General features: G+C 42.6%; 1 protein-coding gene across 1 annotated transcript in view; it reads right to left on the reverse strand.

The window, feature by feature from the left end:
* Window positions 1-11,866, reverse strand: part of gpr179 (G protein-coupled receptor 179) — a 24,036-nt gene extending 12,170 nt beyond the window's left edge. The window contains 7 exon segments of the mRNA XM_029428340.1: window positions 2,463-2,531; window positions 3,001-3,084; window positions 3,086-3,237; window positions 3,834-3,921; window positions 10,162-10,270; window positions 10,970-11,466; window positions 11,468-11,866. Coding sequence (XP_029284200.1) covers window positions 2,463-2,531; window positions 3,001-3,084; window positions 3,086-3,237; window positions 3,834-3,921; window positions 10,162-10,270; window positions 10,970-11,466; window positions 11,468-11,866 — 1,398 coding nt within the window.

Genomic DNA, 11,866 nt, shown 5'->3' on the forward strand with positions numbered 1-11,866 from the left:
ATATCAGCATTACCACTGTGAGCATGTTAGCATGCTGCTGTTAGCATTCAGCTCGCCTGCGTACAGCCTCACAGAGCCTCATAGAGAAATAAAAATAAAAAATGATATAAATTATAATTGGACAGTTGATAAAGATACGTGGATGAACAAGAAAATCACATTTGTATTCGTATGTTTAATCCTCCATGCCCAGTATTACAGATGTATGTAGAGGCTGCTATACTCAATATAACCTCCAGTATTAAAAAATAACAATAATAATAATTTAAAGGAACATTCCACTGAAAATCTGTCACTTTATGTCGCCTTGAATAGTATCTTTGTATATTCAGCGCACAAGTTGTGTCTTTAGTGTCTCTGTAACATATTGAACCAATCAATCAAAAGACTTGAGTTATTCTGCAGGAAGGTTTGAGACTTTTCTATGGATGCTTTGTTTTGTTTCCTTTGTGTTATCATAACTCAGGGAAGAAACGAGCTGCACACTTTTCAGAGCCACCTTTAAAACGGACAGACAAATGTTTGGTGTACTATTCCTTTAATACACCCATCGCTTTGGTTATATGACCATTTTAGATTTTAGGTTCGGCCTTTCTGTTACTAATTGCATTTCTCAGCCCTGCAGATAAACAACAGCAGGTTGGAAGATAAGGACACCACAGAAGAAGAGTGGTTTAAATCACACTGGCTGCCAAAATATTATTTAAAAAACAAATCTATTGCTTTTTATCCTCCAAGTTAAAGTGCCAACATTTTACAAACCACAGAGAAACCTTCCAAGGTAAATTATGATGCTTCATATTTACTGACTTTATCTAAAGTGTCACAGAAGTCACATCTTTTTTTTTAAGTGATAAAACTATCAAATTATGATGAAATATTAAAAAAATAATAATTTATACTTATTTTTCTTATCATGTGAAATGTATGAAGCTTATTTTGAACTTAAATAGTTTTAATAATCAATATTATTTATTTAAATTCATTTAAATTCATTATGTTGAGTTGGTCTGAAATGTTCAGAAAGTATAATCAGAAAAATGTATTTAAAGTATTAAAAGTAAAATGAATCATTAAGAAAAAGAGTCCACTGTGAGTGTTATACTATAATATATTACAATATTATTATATTATCAGGATTTTACTGTTGTAGTGGTTGAGATGGAGATTATTTTACATTAATCGACAGTAGTAACAGCAGCAGCAAGACTCAACGTCGAACTGAAGCACAAATACCTCAAATGTGTTCACTTTGATTCCTTTAATCAATTCTAACTTGCACTTTTCAGCACGGATCTTTCTCCGTGCACACCAACTAACCCTGCAGCAGATCTGTTTGTAGATGAAATGCACGACGACCACAGTGACCCCTCGCTGAGATGAGAGAGTGACCTCTGACCTTTCCTCTGCGACCTTCACTACAGTCAGGTATGTGGGCTGCGATTTACCTTTGAATTTCTCCAAACAGCATCGTCACAAAATACCCAAAACATTTAGTTGATCTCACACACACACGTGTCCCGTCCTACGTCCTGTACAGCGTGTTTAACAGTTTAAATCTTATGTTACAAAGTCAATATTTTGCATTCCCCTCATTGTGCTCGAGCGTGCACCAATCTTATTATGTGGTTTTTCCTATAATTGTGACACATTTTATCTTTATACTTTATATTAACTTGTTCTGCTGCACATGTTACGTGTGTACGTGACAGACTAAACACTGCAGTACATTTACAACCAACAGCTAATGTTCTTCAAACTCGGAAAGTATTGTAGCACACTATTATTAACAATAATGAATTATTATTAATAAACTATCAACTGAGCGTATGTTTTATTTAGAGCGTGTCTCTAACTCTTTTCAATCATTGCTGCTCATTTAATTTATTCTAAACAAACTAAAAGAATTATTTCCTGGGAAAGGGAACTGAATCTCTGCTGCCTTTAAATGAAATATGTTATTATATATATATTATTCTAAGAAGAATATATTTATATCTTGTGTATGAAATCATCACAGCAGTGACAGCAGAGAGGAGCAAAGAACATCCCATTCAAATGTTCATGTATTACATGTTGAACCAAATCAATGATCAATAACCTGCAGGACACGCACACACACACACACACACACACACACACACACACACACACACACACACACACACACACACACACAGTGGAGAGAAAGTCACGGCTGATTTACGTTAACGGCTCTTCAATTGGTCAAATGAATCTAAAGATTGATGGATAATTATCATGAAAACTGTCGACTACCAACCCCCCTGTTTCCACACACACACACACACAGACACACACACACACACACACACACACACACACAGACACCCACACGCACACACACACCTCACCCCATTCAGCCTCCCACAAATGGTTCATTATGATATAATCCGCTCTGCTGTGCAGTGATCTGTAAAGAAGCTCTAATCTGTGACACTCACTGGGAAGTAGAGGAGCAGAGAGCCGAACAAGATGGTCTCCAGCAGCAGGAGGCCGGACGCCCGGATCCTCTGAGGGGCGAGGAGAAGAAAGTTAGGAAGGTGTAAGAACATGCGGGCTGAGAAGTTAAAGGATTGTACCAGTGTATTTACAGGCAATAATATACTTAACATCTTAAAATGTGTATAATATTTCTGTTTGAAATAAAAAACCACACATTTCTGTCTCTGTAAAATATAATACACAACACACACTCAGCAACAGACAGAGAACGATAGAAGGGTTAAAGGTATCAGTCTCCATTAACCATCACAGGAGACTTTAAAGGGGCATATTGTGCACTTTAGTAGCTTCAGGACTCTCTAAAGCCCCCTCACAAAACAAAGGTATTTTAATGAGCCTGCATGTGTCATGTTTTCTGATGTTTCTCTTTAAGATATGTCCCCTTTAAACAATAATAATAATAATAAGAGATGTTTCTGTAAGATAAGCACAGCAGCATCTTCTCCTGCATGCATCCCTCTCCGTACGGTGGCTCACCCGGTTTCTGCGATGCCTGTAGGCCACCAGCATGCTGACGAAGATGAGGAGCATGAAGACACCCTGGACGCCGAGCACGCCTGCCCCTGAGAAACCAGGCCTCCTGCACCCAGCAGGGGGTCCCGTCCTGGCAGCTCGTACAGCCCGGCCAGCAGGGGAGGCAGATGGGCATGTTCGGGTAACACACACCGCCACCGCCGTCGCTCCCGTTCACACGGCCGCCATCTGCATCGACACCTACACAAACCCATGTGAAGACTTCATTTACATGTGACTGACAGAAACATGCAGCAGTCTGGAAACAGTGATGGGAAGGTACAATGTAATGTTTAAAATGTAATGCAACCATTTTAATTACTTCACCACAATAATGTTATTTTTTATTGTTTTAATGATGACGTGCTACAGATACAAAAGAAAAGAAAACCAAAGTAATGTAACTTATTACATTTGATTACTTTCTGATTATTTTTCTAAGAAATGTTTTAAACTGTTTAATTAAATTAAATTAAATTGAATTAAATTAAATTAAATTAAATTAAATTAAATTAAATTAAATTAAATTAAATTAAATTAAATTAAATTAAATTAAATTAGTGATTTATTTATTAATTTATTACTTATTAATTTATATTTAAAACCCTCCATTACAGGTGAGTTAGATTCTTGATAAATTATTTTGGCCTCATCATCAAATAAAATAAAAATGTGTGTACAAAATGGACAGTAATCAGTGTGCAGGACTCCTCACAGGTGGGGGAGGTGAACATGATAAAGGTGGAGGTGAACATGATCCTCTCAGGTGGAGCAGCAGAGGTTGGTTCTTGACTCACCTGAGTCTGTCTCTGGGTCGTAGTAACCCTCTTTACAGCGGCAGCAGTACTGACCCAGTCGAAAGCCCCGGCCTGGAGTTGGGACGCACTGCAAGAAGAAACAGAATAATTAATCAGATTATTATTTTTTCATTCAACAAACAACAACAAATAAGAACAAATAGTGCTCGTACTTTCTAATGAATCGCTTCTTTTATTAGTTTTTACCGAGAGAGTGGAACCTCATTTATAATCTTTATATAATTCATCACTTTGAGCTTCTTTAGACGGCGTCCATATTTTATACAGTTCATGGTTTGTACTGCTTTTAATTGGTTGTTGCAACAGATTGTGAAGTTCCCATATTGTATCTCATCATGACGCAGAGCTGAGTGCTTTATAAATACTGCGAGTGTCAAAGCACTCAATGCACAGAGGAATGCACTCAGCCCGTATTCAGAAACTGCACCTTTAAACGAGCCGTGAGGATTTAATGTATACCTTCATCCCCCATAGAGGACCAATCACAGCAGAGGGGCTTTAAAGAGACAGGCGCTAAAACGTTTTCACACCTTTCACACACAGGTGTGTTCAGACGGACAGTGTGAGAAACATAACCAGCTTTTTGCATATTAAAGCATAAAAACATGTTTTTAGTAGAAACACAAAATACAAGTATGAACCTGACAAGGAGCCTAAAATGTCCCCTTTTAATAAATTGCTCACATTCCTTTCATTAAATATTTGGAAGCACACGATATGAAAACATTGTCCTAATCAAACGAAAACGACAAGAAGTTTCATGTTCCTAAAGTTACACATTCAACCGTAACTGTGTCCTGAAACAACGATGAGTGTTTGTCCCTTTATTACTGAGCGGAACAACACGATATCACTTTGTGAAGATACAAAGTTCAGCATTATGCTGCGTGTAAGTCACAGGTGAAGCCTCGGACGCTTTGCTTTACACATTTGGAACATTTCCTGGAAGTTTCTGCACTTTGATACTAAAATAAGACTTGAAATAACATATTTGTAAAATTGTCTGTGTTTCCATAAATCATCTCTTCACATCTGTGCATGTTCATTAAGTCTCTAAGTTACACAAGTAATTAATTAGAATCAATTAGATTGAGATCCGTTAAACAGTTTTATAATTAGTACCAAATAACATCTTTCCATGAACATCTTAGAAACCTGCAAAATAAAGCTTTTCTTCATATTATTGCAATTATTCCATCGACTGCTTCTGTTAAATCCCACTTTCATTGTGTTGACATTATGTAAAGCAACTGTTATTATTATGTCCCCGACCTGCACGTCATAGATTTAGGTTATAGATTAAGGAACCTCATATTGAAGTACACATATCTACAGTATCATGCATCCAACAACATGAGAAATAAAGATTAAAAAAGATATTACAAGCTGAAAACATTGACATATATTCAATAGAGATCGTGAAACATTTCTCCTCATTATTAAGAAAATAAATCACTTTATTATTTAAAACTCTTCGGACGAGTTGCACGCCTCAGTGAGCAGGGTGTGAGTTGTTGATATACAAAGTCATTTTGTGGGTGAAGTATTCCTTCAATGTTGTGCTTTATGGTTCACTGTATGAAGCGTGAATGCAGACATTGTTGACTTTATGTATTTTATTTGAATATGGAGGGAAGAGAAGTCACGAAGCAGCTCTACTGCAGCTGTGTGGAGCTAACGGCACCTGAACGAATAAAAAGAGGTCAATTTACTCTCTCACTCTATTTCCCTCTGATGCGACACACACACACACACACATACACACACACACACTCACACACACACACACACACACACACACACACGCACACACACACACACTTGGATGGCTCTGTGTTAATCTAAGTTAAAAGCTAAATGGATACATAATGCCTCTACTGAGAGCATTATCCTTTTCTAGAGAAACCCTGTTCCTGAACACACACACACACACACACACACACACACACACACACACACACACACACACACACACACACACACACACACTGATGTTACTTATGTACATACAAACCCACAACCCCCTTATCAGATGCTGAGAGACTTAATGGCACGGGCCGAACATTAATGTGATATGGATTACGCAGAGCAACTTAATTCTCCTCATGAACATCTCAGTTCAGCAGATATCTGAAGCGCGTCGGTGGATTCAGTTACATGTTGACTTTAAATAAAAACCACGGCGGCACTTTGGCGGCCTGACGTTCACGTCCATGTCGTGGAAACTTGGAAAGTAACTCAGATCATAAAACAGGGCTGAACTATTAATAGGTGATTCATGCAAGTTCAATTCAATACAACTTTATTAAGGCAATTTGATTTTGTGCAACACACACATGCACAGAGAGGCATTTACAAGCAAAGGAGCTGATGAATAAGGAAGTAACCCACGTGGCAGAATTCTACACATTTTAAAACACTATTTATTCTTAATTAATAGTTTTTTTATTTACTAAAGAAGCTTTTTTTATTACTTATTTAGGCAAATTAATTAATTAATTCCTTTGCTCAGACAACAAGTATTGCTACAGTGTTGATGTTACAGGGACTGTGATAAATGCTGTGTGTGTGTGTGTGTGTGTGTGTGTGTGTGTGTGTGTGTGTGTGTGTGTGTGTGTGTGTGTGTGTGTGTGTGTGTGTGTTCAGCCCCACAATAGAACAATAAACACTTTGCATCAGGTTAAAAAAAATGTGTAAAAAGTGTAGAAATGAGAGGAGGGGGGGGGGTGACCCTGCTCTGCTCTGGTGAATCCTCTAAGCCAGGTAGGACATGACGGGACAAAGGGTGCCATGTGGATTTGGGGATTTTTAGGACTGTTCTTGTCTTGTGTATCAGACTCTGTGAGTGCGGCGCATAAAGGGGAAGTATGTCAGCGGGATGGATTATCGCCGTAATCCATCAGATCATCCTGCAGCCACCCACCCAGCGCATCCATCTTTAAATAGACGGAGAGGTGGAGGATTGGGTCTGCACAGACGGGCCGGCAGGGAAAAGGGAAAGCTAAATGACGGGTAGTGGAGGTGCAGGGGGAGCCGGCAGAACAGTGTGAACGTGTGAATGAGTGAAAGCATGAGCAAAGGATAAAAGGCAGAAAGAAAGTAACGAGCACAGACAGAAAGAGCTTTAGTCGCAAACACTTAGTGTGTTTGTGTGACAAACATGAGTTTAGATAGTATTTACATGAGGTATTCAGGTTCTGTACTAAAAGTAATAACATTACGCTGTAAAAATACTCTGTTACAAGTACAAGTCCTGCATTACTTCATGTATTTTAAAGTATAATCAGGAAAATGTCCCCTGTGCCTGTTATATTATATATTATATCATTATATTATTATTCATTGTGCATTAATGTAAAAGCAGGATGTTACTGTTGGTGGAGGCGAAGCTCATTTTAAACTATTAATTTATAATTATTTTCACTCTGATGAATATTTTCTCTGTTTATTGATTGTTTGGTCTAAATCTTTTTAAATTGTGAGAAATGTTGTCACAATTAACCAGAGTCCAAAGAGTGGAAGTATAATCAGTAACATGTTCTTAAAATATTTTGAAAAAGTGCTCAAGGTAGAAAAATGTCCCCTGTGATTTATATTATATATTATATCATTAGATTATTATGTTTGGACCATCCATCCATCCATCCATCGTCTACCGCTTATCTGGGGTCAGGTCACGGGGGCAGCAGCTCCAGTAAGGACCCCCAATCTTCCCTTCTCCGGGCCACATCCTCCAGCTCCGACTGGGGGATCTAACCGGCTCCTTTCAACGCAAAGCAGCAGCGGCTCTACTCCGAGTCTCTCCTGATGGCTGAGCTTCTCACCCTATCTCTAAGGGAGACGCCACCCGTCTGAGAAAGCCCATTTCGGCCGCTTGTACCCGTGATCTTGTTCTTTTGGTTATGACCCAGCCTTCATGACGATAGGTGAGGGTAGGAACGAAGATCTTTGCCTTCTGGCTCAGCTCTCTTTTCGTCACAATGGTGCGGCAAAGCGACTGCAGTACCGCCCCCGCTGCTCCGATTCTCCGGCCAATCTCTCGTTCCATTGTCCCCTCACTTTCGAACAAGACCCCGAGGTACTTGAACTCCTTCACTTGGGGTAAAGGCTCATTCCCTACCCGGAGTAGGCAATCCACCGGTTTCCTGCTGAGAGCCATGGCCTCAGATTTGGAGGTGGTGATCCTCATCCCAACCGCTTCACACTAGGCTGGGAACCGATCCAGTGACTGTTGAAGGTCACAGACCGATGATGCCATAAGGACCACATCATCTGCAAAGAGCAGCGATGAGATCCTCAGGTCACCGAACTGCAAGCCCTCTCCTCCACGACTACGCCTCGATATCCTGTCCATGAAAATCACGAACAGGATTGGTGATAAAGCGCAGCCCTGGCGGAGGCCAACATTCACTGGGAACGAGTCCGACTTACTGCCGAGTATACGGACACAACTCTCGCTTTGGGCGTACAGGGATTGGATGGCCCTCAGAAGTGACCCCCTCACCCCATACTCCCGCAGCACCTCCCACAGTATCACCCGGGGGACCCGGTCATACACCTTCTCCAGATCCACAAAACACATGTAGACCGGATGGGTGTACTCCCAGGCCCCCTCCAGGATCCTTGCGAGAGTGAAGAGTTGGTCCGTTGTTCCACGACCAGGACGGAATCCGCATTGTTCCTCTTCAATCAGAGGTTTGACTACCGGCCGAACCCTCCTTTCCAGTACCTTGGAGTAGACTTTACCAGGGAGGCTGAGAAGTGTGATACCCCTGTAGTTGGCACACACTCTCTGGTCCCCCTTTTTAAATAGGGGGACCACCACCCCGGTCTGCCAACCCCTAGGCACTGTCCCAGACTTCCACGCAATGTTGACGAGGCGTGTCAACCAAGACAGTCCCTCAACACCCAAAGCCTTCAGCATTTCTGGACGGATCTCATCAACCCCTGCGGCTTTGCCACTGTGGAGTTGTTTGACTACCTCAGTGACTTCCATCAGGGAAATTGACGATGATCCCCCATCAGCTTCCAGCTCTGCCTCTACCATAGACGGGGTGTTAGTCGGATTATTAAAAATGTTTGGTCCATTTTTAATAATTATCCAGGAAGTCCATCTTGGATACCGTGATGGAATAATAAACCTCCCTGAAGTATTTTGGTTTAGTTTCTGTCCGTGTTTGTATGTTAAATGTGAACCTGAAGGAACTTAAACCAACGAGTGGTCAGTGAACGCACCAAAAGACGTGTCCTCGCTGCCACCAGGCATCTGGAGGGCAGGGAGGACACACAGTGCATCACACAGAATGTGAAGGTTCATTCATCCCTTAAACGTAACAACGTAAGACTTGTGCTGGGACACTACAACGCTCTGATTGGTTGATTGTTTTAATCTGCACCAAACTGCTGCTTTCAAATTCAAGAGAAATATCAGGAGAGTAGAAGTTCAAAATCCAACACGCCTTCATTTTGTTATTGTTTCCTTTGAATCGTTAACCGATGAGAAGTACAGAACAGTGTGTAGCTGCAGTCCAGCACACACACACACACACACACACACACACACACACACACACACACACACACACACACACACACACACACACACACCTTCCCTTCGCTCTGCTTTGAACCATATACTAAATATTCTACACCATAAAGAGAACATATAGAAGATTAAACACACTTTGCAGTAAGTGGAAGCCGGGTTAATCCTCTGGAGTCCAGGTTGACTGTGTGCACTTCTTTGTGTCTTTGTTTAGCACCTTTTAAACTGTCCTTAACTCTCATGCATCAGGACAAACTGAAGAAGTCTGACATCTCAACAGCTGCCAGGAACCCACAAAATACAATAACAATGTACAAATCTAAAGCGACGACCACTCGAAATATCCTTATACACGCAGACAACCCTGTTTATACACAAGACGTTAGAAGACGTCTCTACTTCACTAAAGTTATGTTATTGTAAATATGCTAATTATACTCACCAGAGCGTTTTAAACTCTCCAATCATCTGATCCTCGTTACATGTGAGGCAAATATGCAGCGGAGGTACTCAAGTGCTGTAGTTATAAAGATAACATGAACATACCTGCAAGATAATGCTAACATGCTGATGTTTAGCAGCTAATGCTAATAAAAATGTCATGGTGGCCATTTTTGTTTCAGCCTGTTAGCGATTGCTATTAGCCCCAAACAGCGTGTGACTTGTGTTACCATCACTGTTCCTCTATAAGTGTGTAACATTTCTGTTGAGGTTCAGCTCAACGACAGCGAGCAGCCGGTCGTTTCTCTACATTTCGTTTACCTCCATGGTGGTGCGGTTGCACTGGTGAGTGTCGGCAAACCAGCCGTCTCCTGTTGCACACTGGTCCAAGTCGATGTCTTGAATGTTGACATCCACACGGATCACACCTCTGACACAGGAACACACACACACACACACACACACACACACACACACACACACACACACACACACACACAGGAGGGGGGGGGCACATGTGTGTCAGAGTAAAGAAACAAAGAGTGGCTCCAAATATCAGACTCATTACAATAATCCCTTTTTCCTCCTTTATCTGCAGAAACCTGCGCGACCTTTAAGCGGATTCACTTTCAAATATCACACATTCTTTTTACTCCAAATGTTTATCAAACGTTTCTCCAGAGTGGTGGAGAGAGAAAGGTCACAGGGTCCAAAACAGAACGAGAACAGCAGGAGAAATAGAAAATACTGCTGCTGTCGGTTTCAAAGAAAAAAGGGTTTATTTTGAGACTCACAGACGAGTTCTCCTGAAACGTTCTGCTGGTTTTTAATATGCTTTACTGACAGTACAGGAAACACAATTTACTATTAGCTTCAGTGAAGAGCATGAAAGTCAACACAGTCTTCCATCTGTGTGTGTGTGTGTGTGTGTGTGTCTGTCTGTCTGTCTGTCTGTCTGTCTGTCTGTCTGTATGTCTGTGTGTGCGTGCGTGTGTGTGTGTGTGTCTGTCTGTCTGTCTGTATGTCTGTGTGTGTGTGTGTGTCTGTCTGTCTGTCTGTCTGTCTGTCTGTCTGTCTGTCTGTATGTCTGTGTGTGTGTGTGTGTGTGTGTGTCTCTTTTGGCTCTAACCTGAACTCTGGTGTCAGGTCTGGCTTGAGGCCGTAGAAGGAGGTGGACAGGGTGAGCATCCAGTCTGGAACGAAGAGTCCGTCCTTACAGTCGAGGAAGGGGGCGCTGTCCCATCGCACCCCGCTGTGATTGGTCACGTAGCTGTCGCCCTGCCTCCACTTGGGCGTGTCCAAGGTGCTGAGGTCGTTGAGGAGCACCCGCTTGGACAGGGCCGCCATCGGCTTGTTAGGCTCTGGGAATTTAAAGCTTCTGAACCAGCTGTCGTCGGGGGCCGGGGCGGGCGGGTGCAGGCTGTCCCAGGCCTTGGATAAGTCCTCCAGGATGATGGTCTGCACCTTGGCCATCGGGTTGCGGGAGGCACAGAGCACCAGCTGCGGCACCAGGGACGTGGGGTCAGCGTCGAAGGTGAACAGGGCCCGCCGGATAAGCAGGTCGGCCTCCAGGAGGGCGCGGACCATGGCGTGGTACCACTCCATATCCTCCTGCACCGTGCTCTCCCCGCAGGTCACTGGCCTGGAAGATCATGTTGAGGAAGTTGGCTGTGTTGGCCAGCGCGTCCAGAGCCGGCCGGAGGGGGGCACTGAAGCTGAGGGGCAGGGATCCGGTCTGCCCCGGCGGGCTGTACGCCCGTGAGCAGCGCGCCACATCCAGAGTGTAGGGCTCTCCAGTGTACAGGAAGGTCTCTGCTGGTGACCAATCATCTTCCTCCACTGGGGGAGCTTCTGAGGGTGTCACTGCAAACGCAGAAGGCTCTGGGGGTCTGAGGGAACTGGAGGGGGAGACATCTGAGGTTCCTGTGCTGTTGTCAGCCTCCACCGTGACTCCTGGTGTGAAGTCTGGAGTCACCTGCGCTTTGAGGAGGGATGGGAGCAGAAGAAGAAGCCAAACAGGATCCAT

This window comes from Cottoperca gobio, unplaced genomic scaffold, assembly GCF_900634415.1.
Source record: "Cottoperca gobio unplaced genomic scaffold, fCotGob3.1 fCotGob3_70arrow_ctg1, whole genome shotgun sequence".
In the NCBI taxonomy this organism is placed as follows: Eukaryota; Metazoa; Chordata; class Actinopteri; order Perciformes; family Bovichtidae; genus Cottoperca; species Cottoperca gobio.